The sequence below is a fragment of the Equus quagga genome, chromosome 19 (assembly GCF_021613505.1).
Source record: "Equus quagga isolate Etosha38 chromosome 19, UCLA_HA_Equagga_1.0, whole genome shotgun sequence".
NCBI classification, from domain to species: domain Eukaryota; kingdom Metazoa; phylum Chordata; class Mammalia; order Perissodactyla; family Equidae; genus Equus; species Equus quagga.
The window spans coordinates 12,052,967-12,075,483 of NC_060285.1; the positions used below are offsets into that span (position 1 = coordinate 12,052,967).

At 53.7% G+C, this 22,517-nt stretch overlaps 1 protein-coding gene across 2 annotated transcripts; it reads left to right on the top strand.

The window, feature by feature from the left end:
* The first annotated feature begins 3,950 nt into the window (after window positions 1-3,950).
* On the top strand, window positions 3,951-21,835 carry IFT27 (intraflagellar transport 27). Of its 2 annotated transcripts, XM_046645975.1 has the most exons (7): window positions 3,951-4,370; window positions 10,773-10,852; window positions 11,599-11,658; window positions 12,752-12,811; window positions 14,839-14,956; window positions 15,868-15,977; window positions 21,589-21,835. In XM_046645975.1, the coding sequence occupies exons 1-7, from the start codon at window positions 4,337-4,339 to the stop codon at window positions 21,685-21,687; spliced, it is 561 nt and encodes a 186-aa protein (XP_046501931.1). In that variant the 5' UTR covers window positions 3,951-4,336; the 3' UTR covers window positions 21,688-21,835. The 2 variants fall into 2 exon arrangements, with proteins under 2 accessions (XP_046501931.1, XP_046501932.1); XM_046645976.1 differs by lacking the exon at window positions 12,752-12,811.
* Window positions 21,836-22,517: the final 682 nt, after the last annotated feature.

Sequence of the window (22,517 nt, forward strand, 5' to 3'; positions counted from 1 at the left end):
TAAATGGGGTGCTTTGGAGGGCTTCTTCAAGGAGATGACATTCAACCAAAGATCAGAAGGTCATGAGGGGAAGAGTCACGTCACCATGTTGAGAACAGTAGGTGCAAAGGCCCTGAGGTAGGAAGGGTCTTTAAGAGTTTGAGAAACAGTAAAACAACCAGAAAAAGGGGATAAAGATGGGTCCTGGCATGACCTAGGAGCAGCAGTTCTCAGACAAGAGCCCACATCAGAATCACCAGAAGGGGCCGGCCCCATGACCAAGTGGTTAAGTTCCTGTGCTCCACTTTGGTGGCCCAGGGTTTCACTGGTTTTGATCCTAGGCACGGGCATGGCACTGTTCAACAGGCCATACTGAGGCAGCATCCCACATAGCACAACCAGAAGGACCTACAACTAGAATATACAACTATGTACTGGGAGGCTTTGAGGAGAAGAAGGGGGAGAAAAAAAAAAAGATTGGCAACAGATGTTAGCTCAGGCGCCAATCACCAGAAAGGCTCATGAAAACACAGATTGTGGGTGCCACCTGCAGTGTTCACTTGGGCTCTAACAAGTCACTGTGTGATGCTGATGCCTGGTCCAGGGATCACAGTGTAGGATATTTTTCTTTCATGCAACAAGCTCTTTCCTACTCGACACTTGCCACAGCAGTCATAGATAATCATGGTTCGGTTATCCACCTCCCCACTGGGCTGGATGCTCCCGGAGAACAGCGACGAGGATGGTTCTGTCCATGGTGCTTAGTAAGGACTCAAGAGAGTATTTGTTGAAAGAATTCTTCAAAGACCGTTTGATGCTGGGCCCTGCCTCCCTTTCTTTTGCCATTCTGCTGTATATTTGGCTTCAAGCCGGTGCTTGGGTCACACCTATCTCTCATCAGTCTCCTGTTCACACCCAAGCAAAGGGTGTCACCTGACATTCTCCACAGCTCAGGCACTGCCACAACTCTGTGCCTTTGCATGTGCTGTTCCACCCAGGATCTCCTTCCCCCTTGTAAACTCCTACCCATTCTTCAAGGGTCTCCTTCCAGAATATCTTCCCAACTCCCCTCCAGCTACTCAGGGTTAGGGGTGCCCTGGGGGCCCTGTATCCACTCACGTCCTATGGATTTGTCCACACATTTGTCTTTCTTTCTCAACTAAACGTCACAAACGGGCAGCCCCCAGATTGAACCAGTCAACAAACATGTTCTACTGCACCTGCAGTGTTTTAAATTTGAGCTCATTGCCAAAACTTGAGAGTCTGGGGATTTCACACAAAAATCCAGATTCCCTGCTCTTCTAGAAAATCCAGGAAGCTGCAACACCGGCCGGCGTTCCCACGTGGCCGCGATCTGCGAGGACTGCCTGGAACTCTGTCACCTCCTCCACTTTGCAGCCCCAGCTCAGTGCCTGGCCTCGGGCAGGCCCTCAAGAAAAGCTTACTAATGAAACGGGAAAGACTACACCAGGCAGTGGGAAAACACACGGGTCCCAGGAGCAGGAGACCTGAGGCTGGTTTTGATTCCAGCTGACTTGTTGCCTGACCTCAGGCTCTCTGTGGACCTCACTTTCCCTGCCTGTTAAAGTGGAGCAATGAGAGTTTCCACCCTCCAGAGTCAGGGCATCAAAGAAGAGAGGGGATGTGAAGAGTTCAGCACGTGCCTGGCATATAACGCTCAACCAGCGAGCACTAGGACTGTGAGGAACTCTGTGAATATTTACTCCAGGACGGGAGGAAGTGTGAGAGGAGTCAGTGGCAGGAGACGTCCCTGTTGGGCGAGGGGGCCGAGGATCTCCCCGTGCTCCATCCCCAGTTCTGCTATTCACCAGCTTTGTGACCTTGGGCATTTGACTTAACCTCATTTGGGCCTCAGTTTTCCCATATATCACATGGAGATGATACAAGCCTCACGGGGGTTATTGTGAATATCAAATATGAACATGAATATTAAATTAATGAATCCTTTAAAGCACTTAGAATGAGGCCGGCATTCAGTATGTGCTCAATACAGAGCAGCTTGAGCTGTTATAGCTGCTTGAGATGGGGTTAGACTAGATTTTCTCAAGGACCCTCAAGGTTCCAAAACTCTCCGACCGCCTTGGACCCAGTGACTCTCCGTCATGCAGCTGCCATTTAGTCATCAAGAACGTACAGAAGGCCCTTGGGATGGTGGGGGGAGGGGTAAAATTCACTATAAGGGTTTGCTGCCTCTCTAGAAAGATCCAAAATGCTCTTACAATGGTGCTGACTAAAACCACACCCAGCAGCAGCAATGCAAGGGGGAGAGAGAGTGCATGTGGTGCAGAGGAGAGCCCCACGTGGGAGGAACTATTACAACGGCCCCTGCAGATGAGGAAACAGGCTCCAGAGGCTACCCCCAGAGGGATCTCAGCGTCTCAGCTCCCTGGAGCTGCCTCGGAAGGGTGACTCACTCCAGGGGTCCTGTAAGGGATTAATGGGGTCACGGTGAACAGGACAGCCTGGAGGGGGAGGCAGGAAGACCAGGCAGAGGGTTTCTGACTCATCGAGGCCTGGGGTGTCTGAGACAGACTCGCACGGTGTCTCTAAAGAAGAAACGTAGGTAAGAGGAATGAAGGAGAGACAGGTCTTAACCATAACACCAGGAATGATTCCCTAGGAAAGAAAATTCCAGACGACTTGCGTTGTTTTACCTGGAATTTAGGGCTGAAACTTTCATAGCAGTTTGTAGAGTGTGTGTGTCCGTGGCCCTGCACAAGGCTGGCAGCCACACTAAGACACAGAGCAGCTGAGAGAAGGCCCAGGTGACCGAAAGGCGTGTGATGGAGAATCCAGGGCACAGGCATCTTCCAGGGGGGCTGCTCTTCCCTTTCAGCATCAGCCACCCCAGGGGGCTCAGCAGGAGTGAGAACACGGGGCTTCTGGCCAATCTATGATGGTGACGATAAACCAGATCTGTCCAGATAAGTTTCTTCTCATTCTTCCACTCAACACTCACCAACCATGTCTCAGGGACTCACATCCTTTCTCTCTTTTAGTCCTCAGGACAACCGGTAAGGTGGGTTCTACGAGCCCATCTTTCAAGACAAGGAAAGAGGCTCAGGGCTGAGGCGCCTTGCCCAGGCCAGCAAGCTGGCAGGGATTTGAGTCTGGGCTCCTGACCGCAGAGCAAGAGGGGCCTCTCGGGAAAGTCAACAGACGTGGACGGAGCCTCCCGTGTGCGGGGCAACGCCCTGGATGCCCGCTGTCATCCAAATGTGGTACGTGCTCCCTTTTCCAAGAGAGGAAACGCGCCCAGAGGAAGTATGACTTCAAATGCCTGAGTCCAACCTCACCCTCATCGGAGTTCTCTTGTCCTCCCTTCTGTTCACAGACATCACTTTAAACACTTTCATATTTTGGACTTTAAAGCTCACAACATCCCTGGGCTTGAAAAATGAGATTTCCCTGCGGGATGCGGGGCAAGGACTGGATTTCTGGATGCACCTCACAGCCGCGCTGCCGGAACCCGGGAGCTGGGGGCGCGACAAGAACCTCCGCGACGTCAAAGCCGCTCAGAGCTCCGCTCGGGCAACTGCGCCCTCCTCTACTGCGCAGGCGCCGCTGCAGACTCGCGCGCGCCGAGGGGCCTCGTGGGCGAACCCATTTCCAGAAGGGCAGGGGGGTGAGGCTAATCCCCATTCCTCCCAGAGATGGGCCGAGCCAGCCTCTGGCCAATCAGAAAGCTTCTTTTATCACGGCCTCTGGCCACACGAGGTTGGAGTTCTTTTCCCTGAACTTTCCGGCGGTGCGGGTGCGGGAGGTGGAAATGATTGACATCTCTTTCAACCATTCGCCAAGCGGGTTAAGCTTGAGGAGCAGATGTCGCTACGAATTGTCTCACAGGAAAGGGATGCTAGTCCCGCCCCCTTCTCCCACTGGCCTTCGCGAACCTTTCGGGGCGGGAGCTCTTGGCGGCAGCCAATCGATGGCCAGGGAGGAAGAGGAGGAGGCGGGGCAGGGGGCGATGGTTGCCTGGCGAGCGAGGCTGGCGCGGTGCTGGTGTTGGGAGGGCTGCCGGGTCGCTCTTCCAGGTCCCCGCTGCCAGGGCCTGGGCCGGTACGGGGGCCGCGCCGCCTCGCTCGCACCTTTGCAGGCCACCTTCTGAGATCTTGAGCTGGGCCCAATCTGGCGCTCCCTTCGCTCCCTGCCCGAACCCTAGCTCCTGTTATCCGCCCCGCTCGCAGCCCAGCGGGTCCAGACCTCTTGTCCCCGTCCCCACCGCGGCCACAGCCCGTTGAGCGTCAGCCCTCCTGACTTCCCCTCTCAGGCAGGCCTGCCAACTCCTCCAGCCGCCGCTCTTCCTCTGTCTGGTCCTTGGAGGTGGTTGGTTACCATGGTGAAGCTGGCAGCCAAATGCATCCTGGCAGGTGAGTCTGAAAACTTGTGGTTGAGTACAGTCTCCGGAGTCCAGCGACTTCCTAAGTCATCGAGAGCTTTTGTTCGCGGAAATTGTCTGCCCTCTTTCCCCAAGGTGTGTTACTGCAATTACCGATGGAGCAAATTCCACTGGGCTGGAAGAATTCTCTTCCAGAGCGCATTTGTGGCTCCTGCTGATTCTCCCGCTGCCTGGCTACTCTGAGACCACCTTCTGCAGTCTGAGCTGCACTCAGGAGGAGTAGTCTCGTTAAAAATTAGGCTAGGCACACCATAAGTGCTTCACCTGAACGCATGTGCTGCTCCCCAAAGCTAAGCATCAGGGGGGTCGTTGACCCCATCCCCTCTGATAACAGGAGAGAGTGACATACAGTCGCCTGGAGTTTGCAGAAGGCCCATGTGTGTTGTCCTTAAGACCCAAAGTTCCTGGGTTGCCCCTGCTCAGGAGGGCATAAACATCCCCAAAAGCAGGAATCTTTGTTGCCCGACGTGTCCCAAACACCCAGAACAATACCTGGACATAGTAGGTACTCAGTAAATATTTGTAGAATGAATGAATATGTGACATTCGCATTTGTGGTGCTCTCATTCTATCGGTCTGCACATTTAGAAAAACATTTGCCAGGGTTATAGACCTGGACCACAGAACGTATGTGCTCCTTACCGCATGCCAGGCACATGTATTTCATCTAACCCTCCCACCGTAGCCCGTGGGGGTAGGTGCTGTCTTGTTCCCATCTGACTGAGGTGCTGAGAGGTGACCTTTCTTGCCCAAGGTCACCCCCTAGAGAAGGAAGGTCATAGGCAGGATTTCAACCCCCACACCTGCCCAACTCCCAGACTCTTAGCTTGTGTTACCGTTGAAACCTACGACCTCTCCAGGGTTCCCTGACCAGCTCAGGAAAGAATGGTGAGAAATTATGTAGAGGAAAAGGAGATTCTTTTTTTTTATTCCTCTCTTCCAGACTGAAAATAGATGATATTTTTAATGACTTTTCTAATTTGGACATAAAAGGGTCACACGGAAAGATGACTGACAGCAGTAGCTCAAATCATCCTGCAGCAAAAGAAATTAGTCGTTCTCCAGAGAGGCCCCTAGTTTCCAGAGTGCCAGAGGAGGCAGTATTGTGCCACAGAAATCATTCTGGCTCTTTCTCTGATTGGCTGTGGCATCTTGGAAAAGCCTCAGTTTCCTCATGGATAAGGTGGGAACGTTTTTATTTTCTGAAGCTAGATTTTTTTTATTGGACTTCTCTGACTCTTCTTTCTCTTCCTTCTTTTTTTAATTCAGCTTCCATCATGGGGCCAACTTACTGAGTGCCTTCCATGTGTCAGCACTGTGCTAGAGCCTCACCACAGGCTGTCTCGCTGAATCCTCACAACAATCCTGTGAGGTCGGTGTTATCATCATCCTCATTTACAGATGGGGCAGCTGAGGCCCAGAGAGGTTAAGACACCTGCCATGGGTCACACAGCTGGGTACAGCAGACCTGGGATCTAGATCCAGGTGATCTGGTGTCCAGGGCTTTGTTCTTAGCCCCCAAGCTGTAGCGTCCTCAAGCCTCGATTCTAGACTCTTTGCCCTTCTTTACACTCGTTCCCTCGGGTACTGTTTGACCTCACTTCAGCCACTGCCTGAGTAAGTGATTCCTGAACTCCAGCCTAGCCCTCGGTCTGCAGCCTCCTTTCGAGGCCTCTGGAGTGTCTCCTCTTGGAAGTTTACAGGGGCCAAAAGACCTCAGCACAGTGAGTCAGCCTCCCATCACCCCCCCCCAAATTCTCCGTCTCCACACCACCCCCGCCACACTCCCCTCACAGGCTTAGTCTGTCTGTTTTTTCTCTCGAATAACTCGTCACTGAGGGACCTGATACTTAATTCGAGTGCTCGTCCATTCAACAGATTTTTATTGAGGACCTACTATGCGTGAGTCACCAGGCAAGGTGCAGTGAGAATACAAGGAGGGATCAGGCCGCCCCTCCACTCAGGGACGCACTGGTGTGCGTCATCCCTTCCAAGGCAGCCGACAGAAATCGAATGTCCTTCGTGTACCAGGGACCAGAGAAACACCTCACAGCACAGGTGTTAATTGTTCTGCTTCAGGTGAAGAGAGAAAACACTTGATTGATCTATATTTTATTTAAATATTTCTTAATAGATGTCAGGCACTGTACATATTAATTCATTAAATCCTCTAAGCAGTTCTGTAAAATAGGTGCTGTTGTTACCCCCATTTAGTAGATGTGGCAGCTGAGGCCCAGAGAGATTACTGACCCAAGGTCACACGGCTAGTCAGTGATGGAGCCGGAGTCTGGGCCTAGGTGCTGTGAAATACCGCCTGTCAGTATATGTGGGGATGGTAACCCTGCCTCCCGGGGCTTTGCTCTGACATCGTCTCCTGCTCCCAGCCATGAGCCATGTTAGCCACGCAGGTGCAGGCAGAGCAGGGAGGGCTGACCTTCAGAGGCCGTGTGGGAAGGACATCCTCTGAGCTTCGGCTGCAGAAGAGGAGCAGGATTTAGTCTTGGCTTGGAGAGAACTGGAAGGAGGTCATCGTGGAGGGATTTTCAGAGATCAGGACAATAGGAGTGTAGAGCCCAGATTTTGGGTAAGTGAGAGTTGGAGGGAGAGTTGGAGGGTGGGCTAGGGGCTGCCTGAGGAGGGGGTGTGCAGGGGAAGGAATCCTTGGCGGGTTTTGCGAGGGAGCGTGACAGGATGAAAGTGCTGGGCTATGAGGGTCCACCTGTTGAGGCCCAAAGGGTGGCTTTGAGCAGGGAGAAAAACAAACAGGAGAGAGGGCTGGCTGGGGAGCGTGTTCACTCAAGAAAACAGGACATCAGGCATCTCAACAGAGGAATTTTAATCTGTGGAATTGGTTTCGCTGGTGTTGGAGACCTGGAAAAGCACAAAGACAACATTGAGATGACACAGGCATGGTCGAGAGAGCTTGGCCTGGTCAGAGGCTTGAAGAAGAACCCCACAGAGCTGGGATCCAGGCCTCTGGGCAGGGGGCACTGCCCGGCTGCGCTGGCCCCTCAGGAATTCAGTCACCCAGCGTGTGAGGCCACCACGTGCCATGGATCACTAGGACCCATTGCCCACTGGCAGGGAGCTCAGCCCCGTGTTCAGGGCAAGATGCCACCAAACTGATCGATTCCAGAGCATCCTGAGGGTCTGTGTGTGAGTGGCGCACAAAGGCATATGTACATAGTGGTGCATATGTACCAAGGAGGGGTACGTAAGTCAGGGTCCAGGCAAAAAGCAGAAACTAGGTCTTTCCACAGGACTTACTGTGGGCAGTTAATTAACCAGGTACTGGAGGACTGGAACGGCAAAAGGGGACAGGAGGGTGGCACAGAGAGTAACTTGCAGGAAAGGATTTCATCCCAGGGCTGGGGGAGCAGAGGGAAGAGGGGGGTTATCAGGACCCTGAAGCTCAGGAGGGCCCTGGTGACCAGGATGCAGACCTCTGGGAAGGGGTACCGCTCAGTGGTGCTGGCGTCTCTGAGCGGGTGGGATAAGACTGGTCTGGGAGCGCAAAACAAAACAAAACAAATGGGAGACAGCCACCAACGACTGCTGCTGGGGTGAGGGCCATTGCTAGGATGATGCTAAGAGAGACAACAAGCAAGTAGGAAGGAGCAAGTCCCGTCGGGCCCTCCAGCCTTCCAGTCTTGCTCTGGAACTCGTGTTGGCACGACCTGACGGGAAGCCCCCAGGAAAGGAGAAACGTGTCTGCAGAGTCCCAGCCCAGCATCACAAGGCAGAGCATGGATGGGTGGGTTTGGGGCTGCGACAAAGCCAGGTCTGAGGTCAGAGGTAACCAGGGCAGTGTCATCAGTGACAAGGAAGGAAATGTGGGCTGGGGACCCAGCAGAGGATGTCAGGGATGAAGAGGAGACCAGCTGGGCCCGGGAAGGAGGAGAAGGAGCGGTCAGAGGTGACCATGGGTGAAGTCTACGGGCGGTGAGAACAAATGGTGATGTCATGAACAGAACAAGTGAGATAGGTGAGTGAGACCACTTGGCACCCAGGCACCTGGCTGTGGACAGGCTGAGATTGGGGAAGGCCCACCATTCCAGTGGAGACATCCACAGGTTGTTGGAAGCGCAGACAAAGCTTGGGAGAGAGACCTGGCCTGAGAAGTGACAGTCAAGGCAATGAGAGTAGATGGGAGCAGAAGGCCAAGGACAGACCCGCAGGAGCACCCATGTTTAGGAGGCAGGAAGGTGGCCAAAGTGGAGGGAGAACCAGGCTGGCGCAGGGTCACCAGGGCCGCGGGGCCAGAGGGCTCAGGAAGGAGGGGCTGCTGCAGGCTGACTCATCCTTCAGAGAGAAAAAGCCACTGGACTTGACGACTATGAGGTGACAGGTGACCTTGCGTCATGCCTGTGCAGGCGTCACCCCCTCTGTCCAGCTCTGTCCAGCAGTGTCCGCCCTGCTGTCACCCCTGGGTGCAGCGTCACCCCAGGGGACGTCTGCCCGCTGTGTTTCTTTCCTCGTTGTGCCGTCAGCCGCTTTGGTTCTCCTCTGTGCTGTTTGAGTTTGCACTTGTCGTCTTGTTGCTCTGCAAACATGTTTATTGGTGATTCCCTCCCTGGGCTTGGATCCCTCCTCAGCCGACGCCGGAGGTTTTCCGGAAGTGTGGGTGTCTCTGACTGACAGGCGGAAGAAAGATTTATGAAATTAACCAGAACAAATCTGTGGGGATTTTCACAAGCGGGAAGAGCCTGTTTCCAACTGGACTCAGGGGGAAAACTGGAGTCAGGAGGCTGGAGGCAGTCGTCACGCACGGAGGGAAGGCATGTGCTCTGTGTGCTCCAAGACGGATGGTACCCAGCGACGGTCCAGTCCAGCCTGTGGTTGCCTCTGATGTCAGGGAAGGCTGCAGTGATGAGGGCCTGAAGGAGCAGTGTTAAAAATGGGTCAAAAGTGTCCCTGAGCTCTAGGAAGGGAGTGGGGTCTGCTGGAGATTGCATAGTGTTGCAATCCTAGGCTGGTTACCCAGCTTCTCTGCGCCTCGGTTCTTCATCTGTCAAATGACGTTAGTGACGGTCCCCGTGGTGGGGGCAGGGGGCTGGGAGGGAGTGAAGGGGATTGTGTGAGTAGGCTCACCCGTGTTGCTTCCCTTCTGAGAAGTGGCGGCAAATCGAGAACCCAGACCTGCGTAGCTCCCTCGCACGTGGAGGAGTTCACATGAAACGAAATGCCACGAGTAGTCGAGTAATTGTCTCACGAGAGAACATTATCCAGGGGGAAAAGTCAAAACTGAGAAGTGAGCAGAGCCGCAGGCTCTCAAGAGGTCCAGTGAGGAGCGACAGTGAAGAGATGGTCCTGAAGGATGCGAGTCAGAGGCCAAGAGCATGGCGGGAACTTACTCAGGGTCAGGGGCGTGAGACAGCAGGAGACAGGTGTTCCGCCAGGGCAGGGCAACGGGGCAGAGTCAGTGTGGGACTCTGGAGGGGGAAAAGGCCTTGCCAGTGAAAACAGCAAGAGCCATCACTGAGGGAGTGGGGAGGGCCCAGGGCAATTAAGGGTGGGCCCAGAGAGCCTCCAGCACCTTCGGGGGCAGGGGAGGAACTCCAGATTCAATTGCTCCCAACAGTGTTGTGAAAGGTCCAGATCTCAGACCGAAACTGTGACATAAACCTTTAGTTTTGAGGTACCAGTGTATGAGGCTATCGACTGACAAAGGAAAGCCATGGAGATAAAGCCAGTGGGTCTCAGATGAGCTCGAGGAACCGGTGGCTGTTGCAGATAGAATTGGAGGAGAGGCCCTGGGAAGATGGATCTGCAGCGGGCACGACGGGCACACCGGCGTGGAGGTGGAATACGTCACCTGGAAATGGATTTCAGGATGGCGAATTTGGCATCTGACTTCGTTTCACAAACGCAGAAATCCTCCCAACACCCTCCTCCCCGAAAAAAGAGCTTGCCGGGTCCTGAGTGTGGAGGCTCTGAAGTCACACGGGTTCAAGCAGGCAGGTGAGCCTCGGGGTCTGCGCCCGGCCACACCTCTACCTTCAAGGCTTCGAAGGAAATTCATGTTGGAAAGTGACAGTTTTTCCCCATAGGGCGTGCGTCAGTGGAAGAGTGTCAGTTCTATTTCCAGGGCTCTGAAGCCCTCCTTAAGCTCTGTTTCCTTCTGGGTCATTTCTTTGGGTTGAAAGAATTGCCCTTGAAGAAATGTGACTCTGACCGTCAAGGGCTTTGAAGACTGGTCTTGTGGCCCCGCTGCCCTGCCAGCGACCTCAGAGCAAGTGCTCTCGAGAATCGAGAACACTTCCTCTGAAAACTCATTGTGGTTTTTGGTTTCTAGCCCAGCGTTCTCGAGTGGGAGATTCTTGAGTCAGATTAGGATGGAAGTGAATGTTTTTCTTCTGCTTCCCCCTCACAGGAGACTCAACGGTGGGCAAGACGGCCCTGGCGCAGCTCTTCCGCAGCGACGGAGCCCACTTCCAGAAGAACTACACCCTGGTGAGATGTGGGGCTCGTAGGCCTGGCCGAGGTGTAGAGGGAATGACCAGATGGCCCCCAGGGAGTGACTTCCCAAAATCCTTGAAAAAACCCTAAGAGGTCTGACGAGAGGCTGCTCCAGTGGCCACGTGGAGATGCTTTTCCACAAGCCACAGGGCGTGGGGCTGTCTGCAGAGCAGACCGGCTGGTGGTCGACTTGGTCACCATGGATGGCTTGCTTGTGGGCAGGAAGTTGGACGAGACTAATTGGTCCTCTCTGACTTCTGCACCAAAAGTGAGTCCAGAACACGAACACCTAAACTGGGCATCTGCCTGCGGGTGTTGGGTGCTCCTCATGTCCTCCTGTAACAGGCCTCTCGGTGCCCTCTGACACGCACGTTCTGGGTTTTCCGCGGCGCCCTCTGACACGTGTTCTCGGTTTTCCGCGGCGCCCTCTGACACGTGTTCTCGGTTTTCCTCGGCGCCCTCTGACACCTTTTCTCGTGGTGCCCTCTGACACATGTTCTTGGTTTTCCTCGGCGCCCTCTGACACGTGTTCTTGGTTTTCCCCCGGCGCCCTCTGACACGTGTTCTCGGTTTTCTGCGGCGCCCTCTGACACCTTTTCTCGGTTTTCCACGGCGCCCTCTGACACCTTTTCTCGTGGTGCCCTCTGACACGTGTTCTTGGTTTTCCCTGGCACCCTCTGACACGTGTTCTTGGTTTTCCCTGGCGCCCTCTGACACGTGTTCTTGGTTTTCCTCGGCAGACAACAGGGGTGGACTTGGTGGTGAAGACGGTGCCAGTCCCTGACACGGGGGACAGTGTGGTAAGTGGTGCCCTCGACCCAGGGTGGGCAGTGCTGCTCCAGCCGGGCCCAGGGTCTCCTCCCCATGAGAGATGCGGTGCGAGGACTTGGCCTAGACCTGTCAGCGCTGGGAACAGAGTCTTGGCGTGCGGGAAGCATCGGAGGGGAGGGCTGAAGAAGAGGAGGTAAGGGAGACTGGGCTGTGGGCCTGCCCTCAGAACTCAGCTCGCATCAAGGTTCTCGCCCTGGGTCCCTCTGTGGGCCTCCATGACTCTCAAAACTGAATTGCAAGATGCTGTGTTTGTATGTATCTTCCTGGAGAGAAGGTTTAAGAAACACCACCTTCTTAAAGAGGTCCGTGGGCAAAAGACAGTAGTAAGCAGCCCGGATGCAGTGAGAAGGGGTCAGATGAGTGCCCTGTGTGCAGCACACATTATGTGCTGACGTCCACACAGCGTGTGCCGGGGGCAGAGCCGGCCAGGGATATCCAGAGCCGGAGGGAGCTTTGGGGGGCAATTAGGGGAGCCTTCCTGGAGCAGCCGCCGTGGGGAGGGTCTCTCCCACGGCTGTCCAAGCTTTGGACAGGGGCAGGAGGGGTCATCCTGTGCCCTCCGCCAGAGTCACAGCCTTGCCATCCCAGAACGATGACAGACTGTCCTACTTTAAGCACCTTCTCCAGGCCTCGTCGGTGACCTCCTTTACAAAGAATTGTTTCACGATTTGCAGACCAATTTGGTTAACACAGCGCAGAGTGACCTTTTGGAAAGCAGAGCGCTCGTCAGCCTGTTTAGCGTTCTGTCCTGCCAGGTGGGAAGGCGGCTTCTTCCTGGCGTTTGGCCCCGGGCGTCAGGAGGGCTGAAACGCAGACACGGAAAGTGCTGGCCGGTGTGGGAAACCCTCGAGCTGCCTCTCTCAGACTCTTGAGCTCGTGCCTTTTCCCATCGTCTTCCTCCCGCCTTGGGGGAAAGATAGGGTATATGAAAATTTGTGTACGTGGGCGTGTGTGTGTCTCACCATGGGGGCAGGTCAGCGGTGAGAGGAGAGCAGTATCGTGATGCGAGCCAGTGGTTTCCCCACGTGTAGACTTTCTTGGGACATGCCTCTCTGCTTCTAGGAACTCTTCATTTTTGACTCTGCCGGCAAGGAGCTGTTTTCTGAAATGCTGGACAAATTGGCAAGTAGCGTTTGGTCTTTTTCCTAATCACCTCCGCCGCCTCCCACCAAACAGTTTGCCTCTTACAGCAGTGTCACAGAAATGTCCCTGCACTCCAGCCGCCAAGAGAAGCTGCCACGGCAAAAATCTTTCACGGGCATTCTTGTGACTTGTGGCCCCTTGGCGAGTAGGAATGGCTCATGTATGTGACTGGGGATTGTCCCCTCCCCCAGTTCTGCAGTGACCGGGTTCCAAATGTGCTAGAGCCCTGTGGCTCAGCACTTGCAGCACCCAGCTCTGGGACCACCCTTATTTTGAGCAACCCCCTCCTCAGCCTCCTAGAACAGGGGCACATCTTTCCTTCCCCTCCAGGGGGTCCCTGGAGGCCCTGTAGTGGGCCTCACCTTCCTGGCCCAGCCCCTGGGCGCACCGGGGTTTGCTGTGGGACGTGCCCCTCCTGCCGGCCAGGGCTCACCGGCACATCCGGCCATCCTCTCAGGATGCAGCTTGCTGTCCGTCTGTTCAAGGTAACAGTTCTGCAGATCTGGGCCAGGGAGCTAATTAGAAGGCCTGAGCTCTCCAGAGCCCTCCCCTGCCTTTCCAAGAACAGCTACATTTTAATAGAAACTGTTTTCTGCCCCTCTTTTTGTTGTCTAAGAGAAATAGATCAAGTGATGGTAATTTCACGCAGGGCTGGCTTCATATATCAGTTCGTGTTGTTTACCACGTGCCTACTATGTGCCCGGCCTGGCACTGGGTGCTGCCCTGTCCAGCAGAAGGGAAGAGGTGTCCGTGCCAGTCAGGGCCACGTGCTCCTGATCAACCCACACCCCGCTCCAGCCAGCCCTGACCCCAGGCTCCCCTGCTCCGGCTTGATCCCGGGCCTAACCCGGCTCCCCCACTGAGGCCTGGAGGAGGGAGATTTGTTGGGTTAAATCGCACTCTGGCGTCTCCTCTGTGCGCACAGAGGGGTCAATGCGATTCCAGCAAAAGTTCTCGAGTTTGTCTGTGGAGGGAAAGTGTGGGGGGACCATCTGTTCAGTCCAGGCCCCTCCGGGAGCCAGTGTAGCCTTCGAGGGGAGGCCCTCCAGAGCGCATTCTGGGCTGACCTTCCAAGGACAACTGGGTGGAAAAGGATTCTCGCTCACACCCTGGGAGGCCACTGGCACCCCAGAAATAGATCAGGCTCTAATTGTGGGGTGGGGGGGTATCCCCAGAGACCAGGGTATGGCTAAGAGAGACATGCATCAGGACAAGCGTCACAGCCTGAGCAGAGCTGTCCTGTGTCCCCTGCCAGGCAGCAGGTGGTCCCAGGACCCTGAGCAGCCCCTGAAGGCAACAGCCCTGGTTGTTAATTGGTCCTTAACTGTGCCCTGTCCACTTGTCAGCCTGGTTTGGATGAGGGCTGATACACTGCAGGAGAAGCAGAAAGTGCCCTTTGCATTTTGAAAAGCCAGCCCTTATTAAGAAGATGCAAGCAAACAGCTCCCTGTGACTGGCTGATTAGAGAAAGGATGCTCTTTTAGGCCTTCAAAGCAGAAGAACATAACAACATGCATAATGGTGGGCCCTCAATAAGAATGAGTGCAAGAAGAAATTCATGAAACCGGTGGCAGGCCAAAAAGCATTTCTGTGTGAAGTCCTGCTCCGGTCTCTGTTGTTGTTTCTGAAGCATGTCTGACCTGGGCAAGTCAGTTACCCTCTCCGAACGTGGTGTCTTCAGCTACACAGTAGGGATGTTTAGACCAGCCCTGCAAAGTTGGGAGGTTTCACAGCGATGCACAGAAAGCGCCCGGCAGAGAGCCTGGCCCCGATGGAGCTCTGGCAGCCGCTGCACCTAGACCGTGCCTGCCACCGAGCCCAGCCCTCCCATTCATGCCTCCGGGTGTGACTCAGTTTTCTGACTCACATCCCCTTTCAGGTTTTTCATTTCCCTCCCCCCCGCCACCCCCCAGCATGTCCCCTCCCTTGGAAAGCGAAATTTCCTCCCAGCCCCGAAGTCACTTTCACTGTTGCTGACATGTGCTCGTCCTGTCCCTCCTGCACAGTGGGAGAGCCCCAACGTCTTGTGTCTCGTCTACGACGTGACCAATGAGCAGTCCTTCCACAACTGCAGCAAGTGGCTGGAGAAGGCTCGGGCGCAGATCCCGAGCACCTCCCTCCCAGGTAAGCGCTCGCTACAGGCGCCCGTCTCTCGCAGCAGCGCCTCTGTCCTTCAAGCTCAGGAGCAAAAGGTCATTGCAGAGGTGGCTGTGGGCGCAAAAGGAGCATGCCCTGGGCTTGGAGTGTGATGGTCTGGATGTACACTGGCTCTGCCGCTCAGCGGCCACAGAAGCCTCAGGGGGTTCGCAGCCCTGCGTGAGCCTGTACAACGGGCAAGATGACACCCACCCAGCAGGGTCGCAAGGAGACTCAAGGTAATAAGGAGCAAGGGGCCGTGATGTGAATTTGAGTTGTTATTTCCAGAAAGCTGACCCCGTGGAAGAATTCCTCATTTTCTCCTGTTTGTGGGCACGAGTCGACATTCAAGTCCTTTTGTCACTTCTGAATGCTTTAAATCAGTTTATTTTTCATCCCTATGTGAGATCAACAAATTCTCCTCATTATAGACCAGGGAAAGCGATCTCCAGAGACAGGCTCAAAAATTAGCTGCAGCTGATGCAGCTGCGAACGGAACTAATTTCCTTCTGAATCCCTGACTCTGAGCCTGGTCCTTAGATTAGTAGTAATGACCATTTTTAAAGTCTGCTCCATGTGCTAGGAATTACCACAAATGGTCACGTAAATTTGGCCCTCGACTTCACGGTGCTCGCAGCCGTGGGAGACGAGGCAGACAGGTACCCGGAAAGTCTAGGAAAAGGGCCGAGCAAAGCCTCGTGTGAACGCAGAGCTCGCCTGCCGTGCTGCGGCCCCCGGGGCCCCTGCTCTCCCTGTCGTGCACCCACCTCCAGTCGGGCAGCCTCTCTCCCACGATGTTTTATGCCCCTGAAAATTAGCATGCTTGCTCTTTTATCTCTCCAGCTGTCCTCGCAGACGGCCACAGTTAACCATGATGTGTGGTTGTTTCTTTTGAATAGGTGTGTTAGTGGGGAATAAGACAGACCTGGCCGGCAGACGAGTGGTGGAATCAGCACGGGCCCGGGCCTGGGCGCTGGGCCAAGGCCTGGAATGTTTTGAAACATCCGTGGTGAGTATCTCCCCTGGCTGCGTAGCCAAGTCTGGAGTGGGCCTCTGCTGGAAGCGGTTTTTCACCTGACCTCACGTGCCTTGGGTCGTCGTTCCACCATGTGCAGAGTCTAATTTGGAACTGATGTTTACATTCTTAGCCCGAGATCTTTCTCAATAGAGCAGGAGTCGCTCATGCATTACAATAAAGCAGATCAGCCAGCCAGCCGTGGGAGAAGTTGTGTCCCCATTAGTGAGAAATACAAGTGTGTTGTGCTCAGTAAGGGTGACCCTTGACATTTGCCGAGCTATTATGGGTTTCGGTGTTGTTGGAACATTATTTCAGAGACTCAAAATCAGTCCCGTGAACCAGGAGCTGGCCCCACAATTCCCACTTCCATGTCGAGGGGAAGTGACTTGCCCAAGGTCACAGGGCTAGTAAAGGGTTGAGCCAGGACTAGGATCCCTGGCTTTGGATTCCCGTTGGTGCTCCCCATCCCCACTTTGCTGCAGCCCCAGGGTGACTCCAGGCCAGAGCGTCCTCCAGTAGAGTCGCCAGGAGCCCTTGTCCAGGGGGACAGTCAGTGACTTGTTACGGGCACCTTCACACTGTGTCATGATTCTGGCTGTCTGGCGCTGGTGGCCCCTTAGTGTGTTGGGAGTTTTGAGGTCGCAGCCGGAATGCAGGCGTGTGACCCAGGCTGCACCAGTTGGATACACTTGTGTGAGACTCCACCCCTGCAGGAGCAGCCCAGAAACATCCATTTCAGAGCCAGCAGGGCCCAGGCGCAGGCTGCAGTGCCCTCCCCCAGGGCTGTTGAGACCTGCCAGGCCTGGCACAGCCAGAGGCATCGGTGGTTGTAACTTGGCCCTCGCTCCTGGCCTTGTGGCCTGTGGACCTGACTCTTTGGCCCTCTAGGAGAGTCAGTGGGCTGGTTACTAAATAGCCTGGTGCTCATTTTCTGCTCGAACTCTACTGAAGCTACAGGCGCTTCTGTTGCATCTATGAAACTGGACAAATGCTGCTGTTCAATAGCTGTATGGACGTGAACTTCTTAAATCCCCCCAAAGCCGCGTGCTTCCTTAAGGGAAGCATGGCGGGTGGAGGCAGGCGCCCTGGCCTCTGGCGTGAGCAGCAGAGCTGGCTGTGGGGCTCTCGGCACCTTACCGAACCCATCGGTGCCTCAGGCTCCTTGCCTGCCAAATGGAGGCGAGAAAACACACCCCTCATTGAGTAACAAATATGAAAGTTAAGGCGGATGGCGAAGATAGAAACACTTAGCGCAAAGTCTAGTGCGTAGTAAACACTCAATAAATGTTAGCTTTTTAAGTATAAATGTTCCCTTAGTAGTCTTGTTTATACCGTTATTACTTACTAAATCCTCGTATTCCCGTCGTAGATTGTACGAAGATAAGCATCGCTCTTGCCTCTGGCCCAGTTATCACAAATGCTAAATTAATGAAGTTCAAATTAGGGAGCTTTCACCGGATGGAGGGTTCTTGGCTTCGAGCAGAGCGGGCAGCCCTGCTCCCCACGTCAAACGGCATTTTCGTATTCCCTCTTCCTCCATTCACATTTGTGAAATTGCCTCCTCACCCCAATCGCTCATTTTCCCCGGAACTCTTGATGGAACTCAAAAATTAACACCCACCCCCAGCACATTAGTCACCAAAGGCCACGGGGGCGTTGTGATTAAGCTCCACTCAGGTGTGAGTGCTGTGGAAGCGGGTGGGTATAAATTATGCGTGAGGAGGCTGCAGTTAAGCGCTTGGTGTTAACTGTACAAGTTAACTAGTCCCCCCTGAGCTGATGCGGACAGAGGCACCACCGGCAGCTCGGTTAAGAAAGCTGTAATTAAAAAGGAAATATAACCAAATGCTGTTTGAGACGCAGCCAAGTCTTGACACCAAGCCCATATCCTCCCTCTTAGGAAATGCAACAGCAGTTGGCCTGCAGGCCGAAAGGAGGCGCCTACGTGCTTGTTCAACTTTGTTTATTTTTAATTCCATCCCCAGAATTTATTCATCTTAAAACTGGAACTTTGTACCCTTTGACTGCCTTCACCCATTCCTCCCATCCCTACCAACCGTGGCCGCCACCAGTCTGCTCTCTGTTTCCAGGAGTTCAGTTTTCTCATATTCCACTTTTCAGTGAAATCATACAGTATTTGTCTTTCTCTGACTTATTTCACTTATCATAATGCCCTCAAGGTCCATCCGTGTTGTCACAAATAGCAGGACTTCCTTCTTTTTTATGGCTGAATAATATTCCCGTGTGTGTGTGTGCGTGCGTGCACCACATTTTCTTTATCCGTTTGTCAGCAGACGTAAGTTGTTTCTGTGTCTTGGCTGTTGTGAAAAATGCTGCAATGAACATAGGGCTGCATAAGTCTCTTTGAATTGTTGATTTCATGTTCTTTGGATGAATACCCAGCAGTGGAATTGCTGGGTCATATGGTATTTCTGTTCTTCATTTTTTGAGGAAACTCCATACTGCCTTCCATAGTGGCTGTACCAGTTTGCACTCCCACCAGCAGTGGATGAGGGTTCCCTTCTCTCCACATCCTCTCCAACACTTGTTATTTCTTGTTTTAGCGACAAAGCCATTCTCACAGGTGTGAGAGGTATCTCTTTGTGGCTTTGGTTTGCATCTCCCTGGTGACGAGTGATGTTGAGCACCTTTTCATGTACGTGTTGGCCATTTGAATATCTTCTTTGGAAAAATGTCTATTCAGGTCCCTTGCCCACTTTTTATCAGACTGTTAGTGTTTTTGCTTTAGAGTTGTATGAGTTCCTTAGAGATTTTGAATAGGAACCCCTTATCAGATGGAAGGTTTGCAAATATTTTCTCCCATTCTTAGGTTGCCTTTTGGTTGCTTGTTTCCTTTGCTGTGCAGAAGGGTTTTAGTTGAATGAACTCCCACTTGCTGATTTTGCTCTTGGTGTTGTATCCGTAAAATCGTTGTCAAGATTGCTGTCAAGGAGCTGCTTCCCAGTGTTTCTTCTAGGACTTTTGTGGTTTCGGGTCTTAAGTTCAAGTCTTTAGTCCATTTTGAGTTCATTTTTGTGAATGCTGTAAAATAGGGGTCCAGTTTCATGCTCTTGCATGTGAATGTCCAGTTTCCCCAGCACCATTTACCGAAGAGACCGTCTTTTCCCCATTGAGTCTTCTTGGCTCCCTTGTCAAAGGTTAGTTGACCGTCTATGTGGGGGTTTATTTCTGGGCTCTCGGTTCTCTTCCATTGGTCTTTGCATCTGTTTTTATGCCAGTACCATGCTGTTTGGATTACTATAGCTTTGTCATAGAGTTTCAAATTAGGAAGTGTGATGCCTCCAACTTTGTTCTTCTTTCTCAGGGTTGCGTTGGCTATTCGGAGTCTTTTGTGGCTCCTCTTTGACTTTCTAACACCACTTGATATTGGACATTTTCAGGCCCAAAAATTAAAAAGCGTTTCTTTTAAACATAAGTTAAAATTTTTTAAAAAATGTTCTTCACTGTAAGAAGTTGGACAATATTAAATACAAACAAGTTCAAGAAAGATGCACATGAATGACTCTCCTCCCAGGAAGGGGAGGGGAGGGGAACTGGCGCGTAGTGAGCACCTACTGTGTGCTAGGTGTTTTGCACACATTATCTATTTAGGCTTCTAACAGCCCTGCAAGGCAGCCGCTCCTGTCCCTGTCTTAGAGGTGATGAGCAGACCTAGAAGGATTGTGTAGCTTTCCCTGGTTGCCCAGCTAATGAGCAGTAGAACCAGGAATAGAATGCAGGCCTGTCCAGCATGAGAACCTTCTAGAAGGGGTTCTGGCCTCCCACAGAGCCTACTTGGGGACTCTAGGGCAGAATTCTAGGCCAGATTGAGTGCTAGTCTGAGCCTGCTCTGAGGATCCTTCTCGCAAAGCAAACCTCCTCTAGAGTATGTCAGCAAGATTACGATTAGTCATTTAACAAAAGGATTCCTGTCCTTGGCGAGCCCTCGTAACGCATTTGCAAAATGGTTCAGTTTGCGTCTGCTATTTCAGGAGCGTTCCGTGGTGAGCTCGCCTCCATCGAATTCCTTACTTTTTATGTTGCATTCTCCCAAGATCTTGCTTTCAAGAGCTTTCGAATTCCTTTAGGAATTTGTGTGCATGTGCTACGTAGGCCTCATTCTCTTTCCATCCAATACTTAACTACGCTTTCAACTGATGTGACAGTTACTCTTTGGCATCAGCATTGCCCAGGACAAGATGCTCTGCATGGCCACAGGTACCTTGCAGATATAACTGAGTTATTCACTTATGTCCACCTGGAGAGTGACAGCTTCCTGGTCCTTGGCAGCCATGAGCGTAGTGCAGATGCTCGTCTCGGCTGCAAACGGCCCTCCCCTTGCTCAGCGCTCTCTTAGCCCTGCCGCCTCTGATTCTGCTCTTGGCCCCGTCTCCTCCAGATTCCAGGTGACTCCCCACAGGAGCTGGTGTCCCCTGCGCGTTTCTGTGATCTTGGCTGGCAGAGTGGAAAGGCTGCCCTTCTCAAAGTGGGGAGTCTGATTCTAGGCTGGGCTGTGCATCAACCGGCGGGGCCTCTGCACCCCTGGGCCCCAGACACTGAGCTGGCGGACCCTATAACGCCCTTCTGTGTGGAAATTCTTCCCTTTCTTTGGGGATGTTTCTTTGCCTCTTATCAAGGCTGCACCTTTGCCAGCTGCCAACGGTTGTTTGAAACCAGGTTTTTGTGCACTCATAGCTGGAGCCCCTCTCTTGAAAGTGGTGGGTACTTTCTTCTGCCAACTTATTTCCTTAAAAAATTTAAAAATATGCGTGCACCCACAGAGAGGCAGAGAAGGATAGCTTTAGGTTGAGAGGGGCCGTCTTCCTTCCCCCAGAGCTGTCCATGCTCACCCTGTGGGACTGGTTCTTCCCACCCCTGGAGAAAATCTGGGGCAAGTTCCACAATGTTTTTGATCTCTCTCAGATAATAAACTGCCCTTTGGGCGCTTTTAGTCCCCAAAATATTCATAATTTCGGTTATTAAAATGCCCAGTCCTAGAGGACTGAAAATTCCTGGCTTGATTGGAAGTGCAGCCCCCTGCACCTGCCGTGGGACGCAGGGCTGGCCCGGCTGCTGTGGGTGTCTGTGCCCATCTGCGCCCGCGCTTTTCCTGCCTGGCAGCCTGCGGGGAAGCAGGGAAATGCTGAGTGAGGCTGGTCCCAGGGTCAGTGTCACATCACTGCCCCCCCAGGGGCGGGGGTGGGCCCAGCCTCTCGGGCCCTCCCTCCAGAGCGTGGGGTCCTTGCCGTCTGTCATTTTGCTTCGGCCTTTGGGGCCTCAGTTAATACTAAGCGAGAGAGGAAGTCTGTTAATGTCGTGTCACACACACACGGAGAGGCTCAGAGTGCAGGCTCCGTAGAAACAGTCTGGGTTCAGACCCGGCTCCACCACTAACGAGGGTGTGGCTTGTGGCAAGCTGCCTTCGTCTCTCCGTGCCTCTCTTTCCTTCCTGTAAGAAGGGCATCGAGATAGTAGCCAGCCCAAATGGTGCGGAGGTGAAAGGAGGCGGGATGTGGGCAGCCCTGGCTGAGTGAGAAGAGCGAGTGCTGCTGTGCGATGAAAGGACAGTCACACAGCCGAGCTCTTGGCCTTGTCTCCACAGAAGGAGATGGAAAACTGCGAAGCCCCCTTCCACTGTCTGGCCAGGCAGTTCCACCGCCTGTACCGGGAGAAGCTGGAGGTTTTCCACGCGCTGGCATGAGGGCTGGGGTGGTGGCTCCTTGCGACAGTGCGGTGCTGCTGGGAACCCCGCAGCAGGCTGCGGCTTCTTGGAAGAGGAGAGAAAATAGAGTCACCTCAGCACTTCCAATGTATCATGACGGCTTGAAATAAAATGAGGAGAAACTGGAGCAGCAGCGGCTCCTTCCGTTCCTGGCCGGGGCAGCCCCGCTGCCGCTCTGCACTTGGGTTGCGGGTTCCAGAGCAGCCCCAGGGGCCCACGGGAACCTTGGCCGCCCTGCCTCCTGCGGAGCTGGCGCCGCCCTCCCTGAACGGCCTTCCTCTGAGAGCAGACCCCACGGGGGGAGGAGGGGCTGGAATTGGCTTACAGTCGAGATGCTCAGCCTGGGACTGCCGCCTGGCTGAGGGCGGACAGCCCTCCCCTTATCCCACCAGAGGCCCCTTTGCCGCCTCTTCCACTGTCCAGATGACCTCCCTCCCTTGCAGGGGCTACTGTCACTGACAAAATAGTGCCCTCTGCCGGCCTCCCTTCCTGCCTCTTTCTTAGCCAGGGGCCCAGCCCCTCCCAGCTGCCGGGAACCCTGAGCGCCCAGGGAGCCAAGAACGAGGCCACTTTCCTTTAATGCCTCGCCTCCCACTGAGCCGGGCAGCAGTCATAATTCTTCACGCTGAGCTTGACTGTTTTCCATCCTGTCTCTGCTGCCAGATTAATCTCCCTAAAACACCACTTTCATCAATTCACTCCCTGATTAAAGACCCACGGCGGTTCCTCATTGCCTTTTACATCAGGGCTGCAGGCCGCGGTCTGGCATCGAAGGCCACCTCTGACTGTCACCCTCACCCTGGGATCTC

Bases quoted from the DNA above. Each gene is read 5' to 3' on its own strand.
- IFT27 (XM_046645975.1), top strand. From the start codon at position 4,337: ATGGTGAAGCTGGCAGCCAAATGCATCCTGGCAG. The intron at 11,659-12,751 runs GTAAGTGGTGCC...CTCTGCTTCTAG, and splicing joins CTGACACGGGGGACAGTGTG to GAACTCTTCATTTTTGACTC. The intron at 14,957-15,867 runs GTAAGCGCTCGC...TCTTTTGAATAG, and splicing joins CCCGAGCACCTCCCTCCCAG to GTGTGTTAGTGGGGAATAAG.